The sequence below is a fragment of the Sminthopsis crassicaudata genome, chromosome 5 (genome assembly GCF_048593235.1).
Source record: "Sminthopsis crassicaudata isolate SCR6 chromosome 5, ASM4859323v1, whole genome shotgun sequence".
Classification (NCBI taxonomy): Eukaryota; Metazoa; Chordata; class Mammalia; order Dasyuromorphia; family Dasyuridae; genus Sminthopsis; species Sminthopsis crassicaudata.
The window spans coordinates 102,498,752-102,523,741 of NC_133621.1; the positions used below are offsets into that span (position 1 = coordinate 102,498,752).

Consider the following 24,990-nt stretch of genomic DNA (forward strand, 5'->3'; position numbering starts at 1 on the left):
GGTCAAATTCTAGAACAGGTTATTAAAGGGATGATTTATGAGCTTGAGAAAGGGAAGCAGTGATTACGAAAAGCCAACTTGGCTTCCTCAAAAGTTGGTGGTGCCAGAGTGAAGTAAACAGAACCAAGAAAACAATAGACACTGAGACTATAAGACTGTAAATGAAAAGAATAATAAAAACTGAAGACTTTGTAGTTGTAATGATTGATCTTGCCCCCAGAGAAGAGATGAAGAAATAGAACTCTTTCCTTTCTCTGGAAAGGTAAAGAGCTAAAGGGAGACAGAGTTAGAGAGTCCGACAGAAAGACAGAGACAAAGAGAGAGATGGGGAAGAGAGTCAGTCTCCCCAGACTATATTTATACATCTTCCTTGTCCATTGCCTTGTCATGTCACTCTCTTGCACAAAACTATTGGCTCAAGTTCAAGTTCCTTTGCCCAGCCTTCAAAGTCCTTTCCAACCTGGTATCATTCTCCCTTTCTAGTATTATCTTATATTACTGCCTTCCATGTGCCTTATGTTTAATCATTCTGGGTGATTTTGTGTCCTCTTTGTGTGTTCTTCATTGGTCTATCACAAAATACCCTATATCTGGATTTCCTCTTTCCTGTTTTAGAAGTCTAGCCTTTTTTTTTTTTTAATAGCCCAACCCAGACACAACTTCCTTTTAATTACTCTGTCTGCAATGATCATTCTCCTTTTGGAATTTTCAAATGATCATTTCTTTGTACCTCTCTAAGACACAGAACATATATTTATATTATTGTTATTTTCCTTATTTTTCATTTGATCCTTATCATAGTATAAGCTTCATGAAAGCAATGGCCATATCTTATATAAATATTGTATCCTGCCCCCTCCCTCCAGTGCCTAGGACAGTGCTCTGCTCATAGGAGGTGCTTGTGGGAGACGGGAGAGAGAGTAAACACAGGCTCTCTTTCCTGGTTTCAGGTGTAGTAGGGACTACTGTTTGAACCAAACCAGCAAAATTCCTTAAATGTAACACCCGCTGAACTAAACAGTGATGCTGTTTAAAATATCCGGCCCAGCAAGAGAACCCTCATCTTCAGGACTTACTACTAATGGGGCATAATTATGTGACTCTCTGGGTTGCATGCCTAAGGGCAATCTGAATATAAGAAACTTCCCTAACCTGCTCATGGTAGCCTCCATGGAGAGCCAGTGATGTTGGAAGGTTCCCATATAGGTTGTCATTTTCCAGGGATTTTTGCCCAGGCTTCCCCTTGTGACTGGGAATATGTGCTCCCCCATTTGATCTTTATCACTTTCAATAAATACTCTTTTTGCTATCATTGTGGATCTCATTATCTTGGTGCTTCCATGGTTTGAACTCAGGCCCTTCTCAAACAACAATACTTAATAAATATTTATTGGGTTGAATGGAAGCATCTAATGAGGGCTGTAGACCCTAAGTTAGAGAGTTTTCACAGTGGGAGAGGTTATTTGAGACTGAGGCATTTAGTGAAGGTCTTATAGAGAAGGCAGAGTTCAATCCCTAGAATAGCTAATATTTACCAAGGGCTCTCAGGTTCCTTCATTGAAGGAAAGGACTTAGATAAATAGAGCAGATCAGAATTCCAGGCAGTATTAGACTAGGTAGGACAGGGGGGAATGGTTTGGAGGCATAGTGGGTCCTTGTAGCACCCTTCCAATACCATTGTCTGGATGGCCGAGTCTCCACCCGCTGTGTGTGCCAATTGGTCTCTGCTAGTACCCCCGATTTACAGAGACTGGCACTGTTTTTGAGGCTCCCTCTGATGCCAACAGTTGTTCAGATGCCTTTACTCAAAAAGGGTCAGCCCATTTCTGGCGCTGGCATTCTGGTCGTCCGCCGATGGCTGTCCTTGCAGAGCACACACACCAGGGTACGTACCGTGGCTCTGTGGCCATTTTGCAGAACTGGCATAGCACCAGGGACTGCTGGGGAGTTGGAAGACAACTGAGGTACCAGATGGCCCCAGGGAAACCCCATATTCAGCCAATGATTCTCACCAGCAATATAGAGCTGACAGTCATAGTCAAATTCTGCGACTTAGCAGATTTCTAGCCCACTAGGAGCAAGGACGTGCTTAATAATTGAAACAGCAGTGAAACCACAGTGTGTGCATCTGCCACCCATCCCTTCTCTCCCCAAGTGCTCATCCCCCTGCCCGAATCCAGCACTGCCTCTGCAAGCAGAGACATGTCTCATGAATAGTTCTGAGGTTGCAGTCTCAGAGCATTTACTCTCGGTGACAAATGGCAAGCTATTATACTTTGCTTGTTATTATGGTATTCAAAAAAAAAAAAAAGCAATAAACCAATTGCTCTATCTCTGAGAGAGCCACTATCCTCCCAAGGAACCTGTGTTGCACACACACTGAGAGCAGTGTGATGAGGTATAAGTGTGAGGCTGCTGATTGGCTTTGTTCAAGAAGGAACAAGATTTTCTTCTCTGCTCAAACATAAGATGTGGTCAGAACACTAGATCGTCTTGTTTGGCAAGATGAGATGGGGTTGTAAAGCACTGTAATGTATACTTAAAATGGAAAAAAAAAACCTTATATATGTGAATGACAACTGTATAACAATTCACAATTATATAGCACTTAAAAGTTTACCAAAAAAAAAAAAAATTACAACTGCACTGAGGAAGGCAGGGCAAGCATTAGCCCTACTTTACAGAAGAGAAAACTGAGGCTTAAGTGATTTGCTCATTTTCATATATCCAGTAAATGTCAAGGCTGAGCTTCAAACTCAGAAGTCGTGACTCCATAACTAATGTTCTTTCTATTAAACTTTATGACTCTCTACTAACTTTGGAAACTATGCACATATTCTAGAGATTCTGCCATTATTTGTGACATTTCCAGAACACCTCTTTGGGAATCTCCTTCAGAGACTGTTTATTGTTTTACAAAAAACCCAGTCCCGCTCTTTTGTTGTCACACTTCATTTCTGGACCTAAAATAGCACTTCCCACCTTGATAATCAGACGTGTTTATGTGATTTAAAATTATTTTTTGGCTATTTGCTAAATTTATCCTCAAAGGACAAAGATTTGACATCACTAATGATATTTTTTTTAAAAATGGATACAATTTGTAAAGGCATTTCCAAAAGAGCAATTCCAAAAAAAACCATTTTGAGCTTCCTTGAAATGAGCAAATAGCTTCCCAAGGTGACTACTTAAAAGGACGATACTCATTTGGATATATAAGTTCTGGTATGTTACTTAAAAAAAAAACCCACATGATTTCATAGTTGCTCCTCATTTGCTCATTTGGGCAAATCAACAGAGTAAGGATAGAGAGAGGAGTGTTGCATAGAACAGGAAAGAGAAAGACACACAGAGAGAGAGAGATCAACAGAGGGAGGGAAGAGAGACAGAGAGAAAGAGGAGAGAGAGAAAGAGAAAGGGGGAGAGAGAGAGAGGAGAGGAGAAAGGTGGGAGAGAGAGAGAGAGAGAGAGAGAGAGAGAGAGAGAGAGAGAGAGAGAGAGAGAGAGAGAGAGAATAATATTCTGTGAAAATGGTCCTTGAGGAAGCAGCAGGCCTAGTTTTCATAAGCAGCCTCAATTTTAGCTGCAGCTCATCAGTGTGTTATTAAACCAAAGTGCTCTTATCCAAAGACACAAAAAGGAAACAGCATGCAACCCTGATGCTCTAGGGTACCCAAATGTATCTACTGCCTTTCAAATGTAGTTCTAAAATGTGTCCATTACTCACACTCTTAATGTTTTGTTAAATCAAATGTTCTAGTGCCGGGATGTTGCCTTTGCTCATGCTATGTCCCCCACCTGAATTAAACTCCCTTACCCGTTTCCTCCTTGCCTATACAGATCTGATTTTCCTGCCAAATTCAGTTCAAGATCTACCTCTTACACAAAGCTTTCCATTATTGTATGTATGTGTGTGTGAGAGAGAGCCACCCTAGAACAGCTAACATTTACTAAAGTTGCTAAAAGTTCCCATAGTACTTTAAATATATGAGGTCCTCATCACCTCAAGCCAGGACTAGTGAAATAGCTGCTGATGGATTTGCCTGCCTCAAGTCTCTCCCCACTCCAATTCATCCTTCATCCAACAATCAAATTGGTTTTCCTAGAATGCAGGTCTGAGCTCGGCATCCCTCTCCTCGATAAACTCCAGGGGCTTCTCTTATCTCAGGAGCAAACATAAGATACTTTGTTTAGCATTCAAAGCCACTCAGAAACTCTGCCTCTTCTACTTTTCTGGTCTTCTTACATCTCATTCCCCACCTGGTCTCTCTGATCCACTGTTACTGGCCATATATACAAGATACTCCATCCAGCTTTAGGCGTTCTCTGACCATCTCCCATGCCTGGAATCCTTCCTTTACTCCAATTACCGATGTCCCAGCTTCCTTTAAGTTCAAACTAAAATCCTACCTTCTATAGAAAGCATTCCCTAATTCCTCTTAATTCTACTTCTCTCCCTCTTTTAATTATTCTTTTAATTATTTAATTATCTGTATATAGCTTGATATATCAATATATATACATCTATCTATGTTTGTTCTTATCTTCCCCCCCCCCCCATTAGATCATAAGCTTCTTAAAATCAGGGACTCGTCTTTTGCCTCTTTTTGTATTTAGCACAGTGCTTAGCACATAGGAAGCACTTAATAAATGGTTACTGATAGACTGAAATCTTAAAACTTTGAAACAACCACATGATACCTAAGATAATATTTTTTAAATTAAAAAAATTTAATTTAAAAAAACGGAGTCTCAGAAAGTATTTTTATCAATTGTACAAGTTTAACCTATATCAGATTGCTTGCTGTATTAGGGAGATGGAGGGAGACAAAGAGAAAAATTTGAAAGACAAGATTTTGCAAAGTTAAATGTTGAAAACTATCTTTGCATGTATTTGGAAAAATAAAATACTATCAAATAATTAAAAAAAATAACTTCATCATAGTCATAGAGCCAGCATCAAGAGTCAACATTCAAACTAAAGCGTACTTTCTTCTACCTTATACTACCTTGCTGGGCCCTCAAGAATCTGTTTCATAAAATTTTAGAGCTAAAGGAGACTTTGTAGATCATTTAGTTGAATATCCTCATGTTGTAAATTAAATCTTCAAGGCTCAAAGAGATTGGACACCTTGATGGAGATAATAGATCTGGTTTTAAATCTTGTTTCTACAACTTATTAACAATGACATTGAAATTTCCTCCTTTGTAACATGGTGATCATAGTTGTCTTAGAAATCAATCAAACAACAAATATTTATTAAGCACCTACCTATCAGGCATTGTGCTAGGTGCTGGAGGTACAAGTACAAAAACTTGAAAAAAATCGCTACCCAAAGTCAGGTTATATTCTAACAGGGAAGTTTAAAAGTTTATCAAAGAATAAATACTTTTTCCCTACTCACCTTATTGGGTCATTAGCATGGATCAAATAATATTGTCTATGTGGAAACATTTTTACAAACTGCCATTAGATTGTAAGGAAGCATTATTAATGACAAATCCACAACCAGAACCTCCATTTCCTGAGCTTTAGCCAATGCTCTTTTCATTATACCACTCTGCTTTCTTTTTAAGTTTTATTCATGAATAGGATATCTGGTGATGACATCAAAATGACCATTCAAAATGTGAAAAATTCAGCCAACCAATTCAGTCTCACTAGTGTCAATATTATAGACAAATCTGGGAGGGAAAGGTCTACATTTCCCGGGATGCCTGGATGCAGAACACCAATATTCACTGGAAGAGAACAAGAATTCCTTTTCCAGTGGTCACATGTAAAGTATCAATAATAGAACTGATGATTGGAGTGAAGCAAAAGTTTTGGAGAAAAAATAGAAGAGCCACAATAGAGCATCTGAAAAAGCAGTGGTTGGTATCCAGGAATCCAGAAGTCCTGCAAAATCTCAGAGTCCCCAAAGAATAAAGGAAGGAAGCATCCTGACTGCAGAGAAAACATCTGGAATGTAAGTGACATACAGAAATGACTCTTGATGAATTTTCCACAAACCCTCACTCAGGCTACAGAGACTTTGTCCAAGCCTTCCTTATTGTATTAGTGATTTTTTTAAGGATTTGAAACCCAAACTACTCTAAGGGAAAAGGAAATGAGATTGTATTTACCAGGAATGTGGGCTGTTGTTACTTTCTATTTTTCCCAAATAAATATCTAATTATTTCAATATTGTTTCTCATCTGAGTTTGCTAGCCTGGCAAGCCCACTGAACACCTGGACCTTAGTTAACTTCAGAAGTTCCCAGATTTATCTGGGTGAGGGCAAGATGATAATATAGAGAGGTGATTTATTAATGAAAACCCCAAGGTATGAGCCTGGGTCCACGTAAATCTAGGGCCATTCTGAAGCAAGTGGGTCAAATGGAATTTTGAAATTAATTCACTGAAGAACAGATTTATTGTTTATACTATAAAGATAGATATGGTTTCAGAATCTTAGAGTTGGGAGTGACTTAGGAGGTTAATTAACTCAATCCATATCTAAGTAGGAATCCCCTCTTCAAGATCCCTAACAACTGACTGTCCAACCTCTGTTTAAAGAATTCTAGTGATGGAGAACCTAGACCTCTCGAGATAGCCTTTTTCACTTCTAAACTGTCCTAATTGATAGGAATTTCTTTATATTGAATCTTTCTGCAGTTTCTGTCTGCTATTCCTGATTCTGTCCTCTCAGGTCAAACACCAGACAGCAAATAAAAACTTTTTAAAATTAAAACAAACATCTGGATAGGGTGCTTTAATTTTCAATATATTTAGAATTACAGAGTCAAAACTTGAATATGTATCAGTATCAACTAACAACAATAAATAAATGCTTCAGAGTAAAAAGGTGTCAAAAATTGGGTTGAAATATGCCTTGTTATACAATATTGCTTTAATATTCTGATTTATCCAACTGGAACATATGAGATTTCTATTGATCCTGGAGAAAAAAACCCTCAGATATGGCATGTAATTAGCTCAGAAATAAAACTGGTATTACTGCTGGTGAGTGTCCTTTTGCTGTTACTGGGCAGAAGTCAGAAAAGTAGAGGGTTGAGAGCTGATCTTATAAAAGAGAAATGTCATTGTACTTACAAATGCAATAGGGCCCTTTTTATATTGAACTAAAGTCTAAGTCCGTGCAATGTTTGTCTTTTTAAGAATTACAAAAGATTTTCCTTGTAAAAACCCTGAGATATAGATGATACAAGTATTATTCTCCCCTTATTACAGATGAGAAAATCAAGATGAAGTGACTTGCCAGAGTCAAACAATATCATTTATCAAGAGTCAAATGTTTTTGGCTTTCGGTCTTATTTTCTTTTCACTATATTGCATTGTCATTCACCAAATATAAGATCAGTTTTTTGGGGGGGGGCAATTTCACAAGAGAAGCCTAGAGCCTCGCTTAATTGGCCCTCCCCTCTCTACCTCTGCTGATCTCTTCATAGACTTTTGTCAGCCAGTCATTCTCCCCCTTAACAATACAAACAATATCTACAATAATGACATTTAAAAGGGAAAAGATAAAGTCAACACACTTTGTGCAGTTGACAGAGTATTGAACTTGAACCAGAAAAACTCATGTTCACAGGAGATCATTGTTCACGGCAACAACAAAACTATATAATGATCAATTCTGATGGACATGGCTCTTCAACAATGAGATGATTCAGGCCAGTTCCAATGGTCTTGTGATGGAGAGAGCCATCTGCACCCAGAGAGAGGAAGGTAGGGACTGAGTGTGGATCACAGCATAAAATTCTCACTCTTTTTGTTGTTGTTTACTTGCATTTTATTTTCTTTCTCATTTTTCCCCTTTTTGATCTGATTTTTCTTGTGCAGCAAGATAATTGTATAAATATGTGTGTGTGTGTATATATAGGATTTAACATATTCCATAATTCTCTCCCTGGATGTGGCTGGTGTTTTCCATCCAAAGTTTATTGGGATTGCCTTGGATCACTGAACCATTGAGAAGAACCAAGTCTGTCATACTTGATCGTCACACAATCTTGCTGTTACTGTGTACAATGTTTTCCAATTTCTGCTTGTTTTGCTCAACCACAGTTCATATAAATCTTTTCAGGCCTTTTGAAAACCAGTCTATTCATAATTTTTATAGAACAATAATATTCCATTACTTTTATATGCCACAATTTGTTTAGCCATTCCTCAGTTACTGGGCACCTAAATCTGGATAGTATTTTGCCAATTCTTTGCCACCACAAAAAGAGCTGCTACAAACATTTTTGTACATATTCTTTTCCTCTTTTTTGATTTCATTGGGATACAGTAGTGGTACTACTAGATCAAAAGGTATACACAGTTTTGTAGCCCTTTGGACATAGTTCCTGATTGCTTTTCTGAATGGTTGAATAATTTCACAATTCCAATGTGAATGTGTTAATAATCCAGTTTTCTCTCATCCCTTCTACATTTATTTTTATCTTTCCCTGTCATTTTAGTCAATCTGAGAGGTGTGAGGTGGTACCTCAGAATTGTTTTAATTTGCATTTCTCTAAACAAGAGTGATTTAGAGCATTTTTTCATGTCTATAAATGTCTTTCATTTCTTCATCTGAAAATTATTTATCAATTGGGGAATGACTTGTATTCTTATAAATTTGATTCAGTGCTTTATACATTTTAGAAATGAGCCTTTACCAGAAATGCTGGCTGTAAATAACTTTCTGCTTCCTTCTAATCTTGGCTATTGTTTTGTTTGTGCAAAACCTTTTTAATTTAATGTAATCAAAGTTGTCCATTTTGCATTTCATAATGTTCTCTAGTTCTTCTTTGTCATACATTCCTCCCTCCTCCAAAAATCTGATAGGTAAACTATCCTTGCTCTTCTAATTTGTTTATAAGTTTGCACTCTTTTCTTCTTGTCCTTATGGTCCTAGGACAGTGTAAGTTGCCTGAGATCAAAGGCTGTATTTTTTGATTTGCTTCCAGTTCATGCCATATTGAAGGCCCTTAATAAATATTTGTAGAAACTGAGATTCTTACTAGTTGCATATTGCTGAACAAGTCACTTACCTTCTCCCAAGTCGGTTTCCTTAATCTGTAAAATGTTGATAATAGCACTTATCTCCCCAATTGTTGTGAGAATCAAATGAGATAGCATATGCATAGAGATTTACAAACCTTAGAATATTATATAAATGTTAACTATTATAGTCATCATCATTATTGTCAACAAATCCGTTTCACAAATAAAAGATGAGGAGGAATGTATAGGGAGATGAGAGTTCTTTCAAAAAAAAAAAAAAAAAAAGATCTGAGGGGTCTTTGACCTAGCAATATTAGGTCTGTATTCCAAAAAGATTTAAAGAAAAAAAGGAAAAGGGTCAATGGGGGAAATAAGTGGAGGGAGAGAATCTGGAATTGAAAATTGTTTAAAAAAAAAAAGAAAAGAAAAAAAAGAGGAAGAGGAAGAGGAGGAGGAGGAAGAAGAGGAAGAGGAGGAGTTTTATGTGTAGGGGGATATTAAAATTCAAAAAAAGAAAAAAAAAGATCTGAAGATTTCAGAAAATAGTAAGGTCAGGATGACCCCACACATACATGCACACCAGTGGGACAAAATAGCTCTAAAAGACAATATGATTTCATTCTGTATTGAGAAAAGCATAATATGAGAAGTGTCCTTAGAGGGGCATGTTCACTTCTTGGGCCTACAGTTTGGGAAGGATATTAGTCATCTGTAGAAGACCCCAAAAAGGGTAAATAGGGTGAGGTACCTCAAGTTCGTGCCATGAAGATCAGTTTAAGGAACTGGGGATATTTATAGCCTGGAGAAGAAAAAATCAGGGGTGGGAAAATAGTTAGAGACTGCTGCCTTTAAAGACAGCTGTCTTTAAATATATGAAAGATATCATCTGTTCTGCTTGGCTCCAAAGGCGAAAACCAGTAACAGTGGCTGGAAATTGCATAGAGGTTTATATCAGCTAGTTTAAGGGAAAAAATCCTAAGAATTAGAAATGTCTCCACTTCAAACCCCCCTTTTCCCTCTAAGATTCTTTCCTGTCTACTCTGTTTATATCTTGTATGTACATTTTGTTGTTCTTCAGTCATTTCAATAGCGTCTGGCTCCTTGTGACCCCTTTAAGATTTTTGGCAAAGATACTGAAGTGGTTTGCCATGTCCTTCTCCAGCTCATTTTACAGATGAGACACTAATGCAAATAGGATTAAATGACTTGCCCAAGGTCAAACAGCTTGTAAGTGCCTAAGAGTGGATTTGATCTCAGGAAGATGTCTTCCTGATTCCCAATCCACTGCTCTACCTACCTAGCTGCCTTTTGTATGAACATAGTTCTTTGCATATTGCCTCTCCCATTAAATATGATCTTCTTGAGGGAAGGACAGTGTTTTGCCTGTCTTTATATCCACAGAGCTTAGCACAGCACCTGGCACATAGTGAACATTTAATAAATGTTATATTTGGCAGATTCTCTAAATGTGTAAGAGCATATCTCAGAAAGTAATGAAAAATCTCTTGATTGGGGACTTTTCAAATGGAGGCTGAACGACCACTTTATGGTCATAGAAGTTGTTCTCAGCAACCACTAAGAGTCCCACCAGAATGCTATGCTCTGATAGGTGAGTTTTTACCTCATATTGACCATAATGAGACTTCTATACTTCCTGCCCATTTCCTAACCATATACATGTGGGACCAACATCCTTTTTCCCTTCCCAATTGAAACTTAGTCTTTGTTCCCTGGGACTACATGCTCTCAGAAGTGAATTTTCATCTTGCCATCAGCTGATCCAGGTCTCTCACCATGTTCCAGAGCCAGGGTCAGTGCCTCAGCTCTTTCTAGCGATCATTTATATATTGACTTTTCCCATTAGAAGATTTTTTCAAGAATTTCAAGAAGAATTCTTTGAGGGCAGAGACTGTCTTGCTTATATTTGTCACCCTAAAATTTAGCAAACATTTCTTTATCTCTCCTTTCCTTCCTTCCTTCCTTCCCTTCCTTCCTTCCTTTCCTTCCTTCCTTCCTTCCTTCCTTCCTTCCTTCCTTCCTTCCTTCCTTCCTTCCTTCCTTCCTTCCTTCCTTCCTTCCTTCCTTCCTTCCTTCTCTTCCTTCCTTCCTTCTCTTCCTTCCTTCCTTCTCTTCCTTCCTTCCTTCCTTCCTTCCTTCCTTCCTTCCTTCCTTCCTTCCTTCCTTCCTTCCTTCCTTCCTTCCTTCCTTCCTTCCTTCCTTCCTTCCTTCCTTCCTTCCTTCCTTCCTTCCTTCCTTCCTTCCTTCCTTCCTTCCTTCCTTCCTTCCTTCCTTCCTTCCTTCTTTTTTCTCCTTTCTGTCTCTGTCTTTCTGTATCTCTGTCTCTGTCTCTTTTCACTAAGGTCTCTGATAATCATGTAAATTATAGGGAAAATAAAGCTTGATTTGCAAAATTTCTATATATGTTCAACTTCTAGCAGCACAGTTATTGTATCAGGCAAGGGACAAGATCAATGGTATTTCATTCGATCTGCTATTGTACTGGATGTGGCAGGTACAATCCAAAGAATAATTTTCTCCTTAGCAGGTTGCTGTGGCTATGTCCTCTTCAGAGCAGAACCTATTAAGATTTAAAGATTAGGGGCATTAAAGAACTGTGAATAGTGGTGAATCTCCTAATCAATATTTTTCTGGTGGGTGATAAGCAGTGATAACTTACTCTGATCACCAAAGTTCAAGGGAATGGCAGGGACAAATAGGAGGAATTTACCTCTTAAAATACCAACCAAAAAGCTTACAGAGTTTTTTTCTCCCTCTAAGTCTGTCTTTTATTCCTCTGTAAGTGTGTCTCCTTTTTGTGGATTCCTCCATTCTTTCACTCCTTCCTCCCTTTAGGCTTCTTTTCATTCTCCATCTATTTATTGTTCTTTTCCTCTCCAAATCTCTCTTTTCTAGCTGTCATACTTAATCAGGTTCAAACAATTTGAATTCAATTCTACAAATATTTATTAAGCACCTACTTTGTGCAGAGGACTATGATAGCAACTGGAGGTATAAAGACAAAAAGGAACACTGTCTTTCAAGAACATTCAACAATAGGTGATATTTTGCAAAGTGCTTTACATACATTATCTTATTTGATCTTAATCACACTATAAGGTTAGAAGAGATGTAGAATAAGTGGGACACTAGGGCACTCTTGGTAGAGCTGTGAACTGATCCAAACATTTTAGAGAACAATTTGGAACTATGCCCAAAGGGCTACAAAACTGTGCATACCTTTGATCCAGCAATACCACTACTAAACTTATGTCCCAAAGATATACTTATTTTAAAAAAAAAACTATTTGTTTTATTTAGTTATTTATTTGTTTATTGCAAAGCAGTTGGGATTAAATGATTTGACCAGAATCACACAGTTGTGTTAAATGTCTGAGGTCAAATTTGAACTCAGGTCCTCCTGACTTCAGTGCTCTATTCACTGTATCATCTAGTTGGCCCCAAAGGACTTATTTGTACAAAAACATTTTTATCAACTTTTTTTGTATTGGCTAAGACTTGGATATTAAAGGGATGTTCATTAATTGGGGAATGATTAAACAAGCTGTGATATATGATTGTGATAGAATATTTTTGTGGTTTAAGAAATTATAAGAAAGATGATTTCAGAAGATCTTGAAAAGACCTATGTGAACTGATGCAAAATGAAGTGAACAAAACCAGGAGAACATTATACACAGTAATAGCAACATTGTTTGATGAGGAGCTATGAATGATTTAGCTATTCTCAACATACAATGATTTAAGACAACCCCAAAGGATTAATAATGAAGTATACTATCTGTCTTCTAAAGAAAGAGCTGACTTTATTTGAATACAGGCTACTATTTTTCACCTTGTCTCATTCTTTTTCTTTTTTTCAAATTTTCTTATGCAAAATGATTATATGGAAATATTTTACATGACTGCACATATATACCCTATATCAAATTGTTTACTGTCTGGCCAGGAAGAGAGAGATAGAATTTGAAACTCCAAACTTAAAAAAATATTAAAAATTGTTTTAATTTGTGATTGGGGGGAATAAAATATAAAAAAACTAATAAGGTGGCTTATAGGAAAAACGGGCCCTTCTATTCATCTCTCATTGGTAAATAGGGGAATACAAGAAAAAAAGATAATGTTTTATCTAATTTTAACTGGCTTTTATCTTCTCTATTTCCAATTCTTTCTTTAGGATATAATGAAATCCAGACATATATTCTTGTTTCAGTAGGTCTTTCCTCCCATCTTTTTTTTTGATACTGATAAATAAATATCCTCACACATATAAGTAAATTGAAAATTAATCACACACACAATAAAGTGAGTATTCTGGATATTATGGACACTATCTTCATTTTAAGTATGAAGAAACCGAGACACAGATAAATTAAACGATATACCCATGGTCAAACAGCTAGGAAGTATCAGAAACAAGATTTGAATAAAGTATCTCTGATTTCAAGTCCAGTACTCTCTCTGTTGTGTTGCATTCTGCCCCTCACATATACAGATAAATAAAAAGCAATGTAATATTTTGAGGAGAGAACATTTATAACTAAGGGGACTCAGGAAGGCTTTGAAGAAGTGATAAGCCTTAAGGAAGCTAAGAATAGTAAGAGGCAAAGATGAGGAAGGAACATACTGCAAGTATAGCAGAAAGTCAGAGTAAAAACACGGAGCTTAAAGGTGGAAATACCAATTTTAGAGAACAGTTATTAAGTCAATTTTGCTGGAATATAGAGTGTGGGAAGGAAGTAAGGGGAAATAAGTCTGGAAAGGTAACTTGGAGCTGGGCTCTGACTGACTGTAAGGGTCAAAATGAGAAATTTCTATTTTATCCTAGAGATAATAGGGAACCACTAAAAATTTTAGTCAAAGAGTGACATGAACAGATCTGTGCTTTAGGAAACTAGTTTTTCAGCTATATAACAGTTGGAAAGAGATTCAGAAGCAGAGAGACCAATTAGGAAGTTGTTGAAATAGTTCAGGTGAAAGGTAATGAGGGCCTAAACTATAGTGTTGATTGCATCAGTACAGGGGAAGAAAACTAAAAATAAAGACGTTATACAGGTAGAATCACCAAGATTCATCAAGTGATTGGATAAAGGGGATGAAGGAAAGTGAAGAATATAGATTGATTCCAAAGGTATAAATCTGAGTGACTGGAAAAATGATGAAAAAATAAAAACTGGGAAGTTTGGAGGAGGGGAAGGATTGCTTTTAGAAGTGGTGATAAAGATAATCAGTTCTGTTTATCTGTAAATAATTTTGTTAACATTGAATTGGAGATAGAGATGGGACATCCAAATGGAGATGTTCAGCAGAAAACTGGAAATTAACTCTTGCAAATCAGGAGGGAGATTGGGTCTTAATACATAAATTTGGGAGTCACCTGCATAGAGGTGAGAATTGTAAGATCATCAAAAGAAAGACTATATATAGAGGGGAAAACACAAGACAAAGCCTTAGGGGGCATCTATACTTAGAGGGAGAGAGAGATTGTTATAAGGCACAAAATGTTGGATGCATGAAAATAATTTCAAACATCACAAAACAGACACAGGGAATAGATTTCTGGACCCAAATTGATGCATATCCCACTAATTGTCCATTGATAATTTGGTCAACAACAAAAAAAATGCTTCAGGCAATGAGGCACAGGAGTAATAAGAGGAGGAGGAGGACCAAGAAAGAATAAGATCATGAAATCCAAGGGAATAGAGAGTATATAGAAAGAGTGGTGGGCAATTGCATCAAAAAATGCAGAGAAATAAAAGAGCATGAAATCTTAAAAAAAAAATCATTAATTTTAGTAATTAGAAAAGTATCAATAACCTTAGAGAATCTAGTTCTAGTTGAATGGTCAGGGTAGAAGTAAGAAATGAGGAAGAAAAATAATGACTACAGATAATTTTTTTCTTATTTGACTGTAAAAAGGGGAAGATATTTAAACTATAACTGGAAGGGGATTCTAGATTAACGTGAAAGGTCTTTTGTAAGGATAGAGAAGACCTGGGTATGGTCCCAGAATCCATCTGGGTTGGCTGGAGAAGGGGAAGACTCCCCAACATTGAGAGTAGTCTCCTTGCGCCTTACCCCTTAACTTTACCTCCCTCTCAGGCAGTTAACCAGAACCTACTGCAATTGCTTGATTGCCCAAATGGCTTGGATGAGCTATAAGTCACTAACTTTATAATCCTTCCAGTGAAATGGAGTCCCACATAATTTTACCACTATCCTACTACTACTTCATAAAATTTTTGAGATTTTGTCATCATCCTTATTTCTATTTCCTTTGGACCTCATATGTATATATGTATATATATATATATATATATGTATATACATATATACATATATATATATATATATATACACACACACATATGTATATATATATATTTATATTTATATAGTGAATATAACGTGTCTAAGTAACTTAGCCAAAGGATTCCTGGGTCTTGTACCTGCCTCTTACTGAATTATTAGGATTCTGGAGTTTTTGATATTTTTACTTTTATATTACCTAAATCTCCACATGTATCATTCTCCTCCTCTCCCCCAGAGAGTCATCTCCTATAATAAAGACTATTTTTTAAAAGAGAGAAGAGGGGAAAAAAACTATCAGTAATACTAATCAATGTTTTTTAAATATCTAAAAATATATGCATGTTCCACAATTGTTCACTTCCTACCTCTGCAAAGAAATGAGAAGTATCTTTACCATATTTCTTTTCTTGTAGCCTTGCTTAAAAAAGAAGAATATATCTCTGACCCATAGTTTTTTCTTTTTTTACTGAAGCTTATTTTTAAAACATATGTATAGATAAATTTCAACATCAACTCTTGCAAAACCTTGTGCTCCAAATTTTTTCCCTACCTTCCCCCCATCTCCTCTCATAAATGGCAAGTAATCCAATATATGTTAAACATTAGCAATTTTTCTATACATATTTCTACAATTATCATGCCACATAAGAAAAATCAGATAAAAAAAGAAAGAATGAGAAAGAAAAAAGTACAGATGATTCTCTTTGTCACAAGACCATTGGCACTGGCCTGAATCATCTCATTATTGAAAAGAGCTATGCCCATCTCTAATCCATAGTGAACTTTCTTTTTTTTAATTGTTGTTTCTCCAAATAGAGGATGAGCTCCTTGAGAGAAGGCCTGCCTAGTTCTTTCCATTTGTATCCCCTGGTGTTTAGTGCATTATTTGGCACATAGTAAGCACTTAATAAATACTTTTTCATTTATTTCATTCATTATAAGATGCAGGAAAGGAGTTAGTAGATAGAGATTAAAAGAATGGGAAGATAGGAGGTGTAGCATTAAGGAAACAGAAAGGGAAGTTCCCAGAAAATATAGAAGGCCACAATCAGTCAATTAATAAACATTTATTAAGCATCTACTAAGTGCCTACTAGGACAGCTAGATGGTACAGTGGATAGAGTGTTAGGTCTGGAATCAAGTACAGTTGAGTTCAATTCCAGCTTCAGATACTATCTGTAAAATAAACTGGAGAAGGAAAAAAAGGCTCTAGTACTTTTGCTAAGGAAAACCCCAAATGGGACTACAAAGAGCTAGATGCAACTGAAATACTGAGCAACAGCTAGGCTGATAAATGCTGGGAATACAAAAAGAAGCAAAAGACAGTTCTGGTCTCAATGAACTTGCAATCTAATGAAAAAGACAACTTGCAAACACATATATACAAAGCAAGATAAGGGTGGGATAAATAGGAAATGATTCGCAAAGGGAAAACAAAATTAAGAGGGTTTAGAAAAGTTTCTTGTAAAAATGGGATTTTAATTGGGACTTGAAGGAATTTAGTAGGTAAAGCTGATGAGGAGAGTATTCCAGATAATACCTGATCAGAAGCACTATTAGAATAATTTCAGCAAGGAAAAGGGACTCCCCTTCTTTAGAAACTAGAGCAAAGTCGAAAGAAGAGAATATAGAGCTCTGAGGTATGGAGTGAGGAGAAAAGAGATCTATGGAATTTTTTTTTTTTTGGAATTGCCTCTTGCAGTTGTGTTTTACCATTCCCACTCTCATTCCTACTTCCCAATTCCTTTGGGAGAGTCACTTAAGGTCTCATCTGTAAAATTAGGAGTTTATTTACCAGAAAACACTTTGAAACCATTCAGAAAAGTCTATCTACCCAAAAATCCAACTCTGAGCATATATCTCTCTAAGGTCAAAGAAAATAAGTTCCCATATATATTGACATATTCATAGTTGCACTTTTTGTGGTAACAAAATGGATTCCCATCAATTAGAAACCACTGAACTGGTATATAACTGTAATGTAATCTTATTGTGCTATAAGACGTTAATGATAAGGAATTCAGAGACACAGAGGAAGGTCTGTATCAATTGATAGGGAGCGATATAAGCAGAAGCAAAAAAAAAAAAAAACTATTTTTTTTTTTGCACAATAACTATTAAAAGACAACTAAAAAGAACACTAAAAGAAAGTTAAATTCCAAACAACCAATATTGTTCCCCCAAGAGCAGATAATGAAATACACTATCTTCTTTTTATTGGATAGGTGGAGTAAAGAATATTGAGTATAGAGTCAAGACCCATTCGCCATTTCATCAGTTCCAGTTGGCTGCTTTGTTTTGTTTTTGTTGATTATGGGGAGGTCTCGTGGCAGGAGTAGCCATAATTGGAAATGAGTGTGATGCTAAAACAAATTACATATATATAAATATACATGTATATATGCATGTTTGTAGATAAATATGTATGTGTGTATTTAATAACACATTTTTATTGAAATTTTTTTATTTTCAAAACCTATGCAAGGATAATTTTTCAACATTGACCTTTGAAAAACCTTGTGTTCCAATTTTCCCTCCCCCTTCCACATCCCTTTCCCTAGGTGGCATATATTACAATATAGTGGTAATATATGTACATATATATATATATATATATATATATATATATATAAATATAAAATATCAATAAAAATATAAAATATATATCAAATCCAATACAAACTTGTCCAATTATCTTGCTGCACAAGAAAAATCAGATCAAAAAGTAAAAAATAAAAATGAGAAAGAAAATAAAATTCAAACAAACAACAAAAAAAAGTGAAAGTGTTGTTTGTCCATACTTAGTCCTCACAGTCCTCCCTCTGGGTTTAGATGGCTCTCTTCATCACAAGATCATTGGAAATGGCCTGAATCATCTCAATGTTGGAAAGAGCCACATCCATCAGAATTGATTATCTTATAATCTTGTTGTTGCTGTGTACAAAGATCTCCTGGTTCTGCTCATTTCACTTAGCATCAGTTCATATTTTTTTTTAACTAGGGTGATTTAAACTAAGTGACCTCTAAGTTCCTGAGAGACTCAAATTTCTGTGATTCTGCAACAGACTTAACTGTTTTTATATCTGTTTTCTATGCCTTCCAAACTATCCTGCATACTGCTACGAAATTAACCACTTCTTAATCTTCTTGAATATTAATCTTCCTAAAAGATGTGATTCCACAGATAATAGTATTCAATGGCTCCCCACTGCCTTACAGATAAAATCCAAGCCTAAGCTACCATTTAAGACCTTTCATAATATAGTCAGTGTTCAAATATATTATAGTAACCACGTGGGGAGGGGGCCTGGCTTTGAAACTTAATGTCAACAATTGGAGGAAGGTTTATGATAGGCATAAGGAAGTCGGGAAGAGGTGACAAAGAGACCCAAACAGAGGCTATATTTATGCCAGACATGTAAGTGCTGAGTCTTTCAGGAAAGGAGAAGTTGATGGAAGCTGATAGCAGAACTATAGAATAAACAGAAATAAAACCACTTAGAGTTTTTACATGTTTTACAATTTGCAATCTTCCCCACAATCCTTCAAGGTTCTTCTTTTACAAAGCAAGTCATTTCACCCTGTTTGCCTCAGTTTCCTTCTCTATAAAATGAGCTGGAAAAGGAAATGGCAAACTCTAATATCTTTGCCAAGAAAATCCCTAAGTGGGGTCATGTAAAGTCAAGGATGATTGAAATAACCCAACAACAACAAGGTTGTCTTTCAGAAACAAAAGGGGTTCTGAGTGTAAATTAGTGGAAAAAAGAAAAATTCCATCCAAAGGAGACTTAGTCCTGAATTTCTAACAGGCTATGTGAATCTCTCCACCTGCATGTCACACCTAATACCTAGAAACCAAGTTCATTATTTTTCTCCCCAAAGTACACCTCTACTAATGCTCCTATTTCTGTAAATTTCATCACGTTCATAAGCCTGGAAATAAATGCTAGAAATCTTTCTGCATCCTTGACTCTCTGTACTGGCCTTTCCCCCAACCTCCAATCTCACACATAGTAAGATTAGGTGAATGACCTCTACGATCCCTGTGGATTCTAGGGTTTTATAAATTTGTGTCATATCAAAGATGATCCTTCTTGGCAGAGAAATAGAAGCAATGTAAGAATTAAGCATCAATTCTTTTCCCCTATTATTAGTTGTCATTGTCCTGTCCAACCAAACACCAAAGCTTTCCCCTTCTTTTCTTTTTCATAAAGCTTTTTTAAAATCCCTTTTGTTGACTTTAGCTTCAGCTTCACCAACTTCAGATCATTCTAAACTTCCAATATTATTTTTATTAACCATGTCATGCTCATATTCGTCCTGTGGAATTTCATTCCAGAAGATGTTCTATCCCTCCTATGCCGACTTCTTCTGTAGAATTCCAGCTCATGAAATACTACCTAGTTTTCCTCTGAACCCCTTAAAATTTGCCTTCCCAAAATTAAGGGTACATGTCACACTAGACTTGAATTCCTTCTCCTCTATAACAAATTCAAGGAAGGATTTCAGAATTCCCATAATTTTTATTCTAGAAATCAGTTCTTCCCTATTAATGAGAATCAGATTCAGAGGAGAATTTTTGGTTCCTCTACCTTTTGAAAGATGTAATTATCACTAAGGCAAATCAGAAGTTATTAGCTGCTGTGCTTCTGGCACATGTGAGGGTAGGTGTGATCCTACATACACACAAAGAAACCGCTTCAATAGAAAATAATAATAATATCTAGCATTTATACAGCACTCTAAGCTGCACAAAGTACTGTACATATATTATCTCATTTGATCCTCACTCTATGTACTAGGTGTTATTACTACCCCCATTTTACAGAGGAAGAAACTGAGTCTGAGAGAGGTTAAATGACTTACTTGTTGCCAACAGCTGGAAAGTACCTGAGTCAGGATCCCTACTTTGATCTTCCTGATTCTAACTCTAGCACTCTGTGCTAACCTCATGGCTTTCATCTGGATGACCAAAGTTCTCTATTACTGCTTTTGTGCCATGTTTGTGATCTGCTTGCCAAACTTCATATTTATTTCCTTTCTCTAATTCATGGGATCTGCAGCGTGTTCCAATGACAAAATAATTTCTGGCGGTGCCTCCATTGACCCTCACTTTAAAAAAAAAAAATTATTTTCTTTTCTTTTTTTTTTCTTTGACCCTTACTTTTGATCTCTCTCTACTCTACCTCTTCTTCCTGGATCTCCTCACATGAGTGAACTTTCTTAAGATGCAAGGAGACCCTTCGTCCTTTCACTGTCCAGTCTCCTCTGAATAAAATATACCCATTCTGAGCCAGAGCTCCACCAACTTTCAATGATCCTCTGGCCCCCTTGTATTTGGACTTCTTCTTCATATTTGTTGCTTAAATTTTGAGCATTTGTGGAAAGACCTTTGAGGCCATGAGTTTTATTCCTGGTTCCTTTTCTTCACCAAACATGCTGTTAAAATACTTTACCAAAATGAACGGACAATTTAGTGTGAAGCTATTCTTTTTATAGTCAAAGTCCTGTTGATTCCCCTGGAAAGGTGGGCTGTGCTTTCTAGAGTTAGCTTGGAGCCCAAGTGTGGGAGGAAGCTCTACCAACTTTGTCCTGTGGTTCACTTGCTCCTGTAGGGCTGCCCTGCTTGAATGGCTGAGCTTGACCACTGTTGCCTTGAAGGTAATGCTCCTAATCTGTGTTGCTGCCTTTGTTTTGGCAGCCTGACTGACTCTCCCTATGGTCCTGATCTTTTCTCAGCCTCACTCTACTACTCTGTATACTTGTTTCCATTCTTCTGAACCTGGTCTTGGTGATTGATTATAAATACATAATTTGCCCCACTATTTTGTTGGTAGTATTCTTAATTCTTTACTATTCCCTGATTCTGATTAACCTAGTTATGTTGAGTTAGCAAGAAAAGACTTGTTTTCCTGCCACTTCAATATCTTGTTATTCATACCAAAAATGAAAGGATAGAGTCTAATCAATAAACATTTATTAGGCATCAGTTGTTTGCCAAGGATTGTACAAAGTGCTAGAAACACGAAGATCAAATAATAATAATAATAATAATTTTTTTAAAAAATCCCTAAACATTCCTATTCTCAAAGAGCTTAAGATAATAGACAAGATTTTAATATAGGACCACCATTAAATGATTATTTTAGAGATGGAAGGGAATCTAGAGGTCATCTAACCCAACGTCCTAAATTCTCAGTTGAGGAATCTGAAGGAAACACACAGAGGTTAAAATATTAGTGCCATGAAACCAGTTCCTAGACCATGTGGAATTCTGCCAAGAGTCACATTCTGGGAACTCCTCTTCATGTGCTATTTGCTCCTGACAAACTAAGCTACTATTACGCCATATATTCCAATTAATTTTCCCCTTTATTGTATTCCTTTGAACAAATGTTCTCTTCCTCTCATACAAGTTCCTCTCTCCTCACCTCCAGAATCCCTATCCTCCCCTTAAAGTATGACTCCAATGCTATCTTCTACATGGAACCTATTCTGATCTGCCTCAAAGTTATTACCATTTCTTTTTTTTTTTTTCCTAATTATTTTGTAGGTAGTCTGTATCGGCTAATTTGCATGTATGTAATCTTGCAGTGGAATTTAAGTTTCTTGAGGACAGGAATCGTTTTATTTTTATCTTTGTGTCACCAGTGATTCATTTAGTGACTTTCACATATTTGGAATTTAAACAAACATTACTGAATTGTACCACTGGATTTTATCATCCATACTATGTGGTGACTCCCTCCACTCCTGTGGTTACTGTTGCCAAAAAACTCATCAGCTAACAGCGAACATGGTCATGAGTTCCTCCCAATTCATTCAGCTGTCCGTCAGACATTCTAATAGAATATAAGCTCCTTGAGGACAGAAATTGTTTCACTTTTTTTTTTTTTTTGAACCTCATAGTGCTTGGCACTTAATAATCACTTAGCAAATGTTTTTGATTGATTAATTGAGACAAGTCCATTGACAGGTCAACACTAGAAACCTTTACAGCATGGAAGGCCCTAGCAATTTTTTTACTCTATTAATATAATCTTCAATACCCAGAGTGATCTCTATGTCAAAAGAAGTATCAAAGGACTTATGTGAAGATTCATATTAAGAAAAAGAAAATCCTTTAAAAAAATTAAGCTTGATTTTTAAGTCACACACAGTTAACACAAAGTTCAGAAGATAATTAAATCAGTTAAAAAGCCAAGCCAGATGAGGACTTAAATGGCTTTGAGTTGCTTTGAGTTATTAAATTCCTGGGAAAATAATATTTCAACATCAGCACAGTAGATTACTTTTCAAGGTGTCTTCCTGTATTTCCATCTAGAACAGCATTTCTTCTACAGGACCAGGACAAGTGGAAATTCTGCCCTGATTCTAACTTGTTTTCATTACTTTTCACTGATTTTCAATTTTACTTATGGAGATCAAAAATATGAATAACTGAGGTTACTAGTGACAAGGTTAGCTATGTCTTTGCACAGGCTCTCCCCATGCCTAGAAATTCACTCCCTTCTTGCCTTCATTTCTTAGAATTCCTAACTTCCTTCAGGGTTCTGAAGGTCCTGTGCCTTTTCCTCTGGGAAGACTTTCCAATCTCTTTAGTCAATAGGGTCCTCTTCTTCTTTAAATTTTACACATACACACACAAATTTTATATATATATATATATATATATATATATATATATATATATATATATATATATACATACATACACATGCATACATACATATATACATATACACAAGTACACACATACAAATGCTGGAAGCTGCGGAAGCTGAATAATGATAGATAGATAGATAGATAACTTCTTTCTGTGTTTTATTCTCTCTGTAGAATATAAGTACCTTGAAGACAGAAATTGTTTCAGTTGGTTTGACTTTGTATCTATCCCCAATGCAAAACATAATGTCTCACTTATAGAAGGTACTTGATAAAGCTTTGTCAGATTGGATTGGACTAAACTGGACTGGATTTAGTGAATTTAGCCTAAAGGAGTTACAATGTCTAGATTTAGCATTTCATGGAGTCCTCAGACTCTGATAATGTAACAAGGAATAATTGCAGAGTTAAGCACTAACTCCAGGTTAGTTCTTTAAACCCCCCTTAGTTGCTAGGGATTCAAGTCCCTATTAGAAGCACCTGAATAGCAGCTGTGATGCTTCCACAGCTTCAAAGAATTCAACGAAAAGCTTTGCCCATAGATGGGCAGAGATCACAGCATCCGTGCCTCTTCTAAACTAAAAGGATAAACAGCCCATGTTGTCTCTGAATCACCAATTGTTTTTGAAAACTTGAAACAGGGGAAGAGGCCGGGAGAGAAGAGAGAGAATGATGAGGAACCAAAATAGGGAGAGGTTCCTGAGAAGAAAGAAGTAAGAAAGTACAATGGTTCAAAAAAGGCAACTACTAAGATCATGTGGGTCTTTTCAGCTTGGATCTTTTAACTTCTTTGAATTTTTTTATTCTTCAAGCCTCTCAATCACCATGTTTCTACATAGTCCTGAAGAAATGAATAAAAGATCAATCCACCCATTTGCTTTTGTTTCAGGGGCTATCTTAATCCATAAATTTCTACTAGATGGGGGGGAACCCCCAAACAACCTCACACAGACTACATCGGTACCAGCAAGACTCATGGAGAACCATAGATTCAAATCTAGAAGATATTTCAAAAACCATCTTGTCCAATTTACAGATGAGGAAATGGTTTATGTCTGAGAGGATAAGTGACTTGACTAGTCACATGAGCAAAAAGTGGAAGATTCATGATTCAAAGCTAGTTTCTTCAATTCAAAATCCATCTTGTCTTCTACTATAGCACATGGCACTTCTGAAAATATACATACTCTAGTTAACAGCCCCTTATTTATTGACTCTACTTACCATTTCAGAAGGGCAAGGAGGACCAGTATCAGAGCCACTGTTACCATGGGGCCATTAATTTCCAAATGGAAGAGTTCCAGGAATTCCATTGTCCCTCAACCTCGGCAGTTGTTGTTGTTGGAACCCTGGGAGACAGGCAGGCTGGGGAACCCCTCTGAAGAAAAGAGTGCCTCAAAGTTCTGTCAGCAGTTACCAGAACAGCAGTCTGCCATAAAGGCGGAAACAGATAAACAAGACTACGTCAAGCCAACTTTGTCCCAAGATGTGTGTCAGAATGTCTCCCTCCTTCTAAAGAGGAAGGAAGGGGAGGGAAAAGAAAGGGTTTCAGTGTAAGGCAATGAATCAGCATCTCTCTCTCTCTCCCTCTATTCTCTTGATGACTGCCCTGTAAATAAATATTTACATAACTTTTCTGGGAGGCAGCAGCAATACAACATCCACATTTGCAGACCATAGTCATGAATATCAAGACTGGTACATGATCAGCAAAAGGAAGGATCCTGAAGCTCTCCCCAATAGCCTGACAGAGTTTTGTGACAATTATTGGTTCTATTTTGCCCATGAATACCTTTGTTAGTGTGTGGGAATTCTTTTAATATTCTTATTGTCACACAGCATTGTTTTAGTTCTAGGAAGGATCCAAGACAGCAGGTATACTGGGTCTGGCATGTACTGGCTTCAGAAATTGACAAAGCCTACAAATCAAGACTTGTCTTACATTCTCCAATTGATAAATAGTCAAAGGATATGAACAGACAATTTTCAGATGAAAAA

General features: G+C 36.6%; 1 protein-coding gene across 4 annotated transcripts in view; it reads right to left on the reverse strand.

Annotated features, from left to right (window-relative positions):
* Positions 1 to 24,435, reverse strand: part of TBXAS1 (thromboxane A synthase 1) — a 216,203-nt gene extending 191,768 nt beyond the window's left edge. For 2 of the 4 annotated variants that reach the window (XM_074267768.1, XM_074267770.1), the window contains exon 1: positions 24,217 to 24,434. In XM_074267768.1, the coding sequence (XP_074123869.1) occupies positions 24,217 to 24,305 (89 nt within the window). In that variant the 5' untranslated portion in view covers positions 24,306 to 24,434. Of the gene's footprint in view, positions 1 to 24,216 lie in introns of all 4 variants that reach the window. The other 2 variants (XM_074267767.1, XM_074267769.1) reach the window with 2 other exon arrangements.
* Between the last annotated feature and the right edge of the window lie 555 nt (positions 24,436 to 24,990).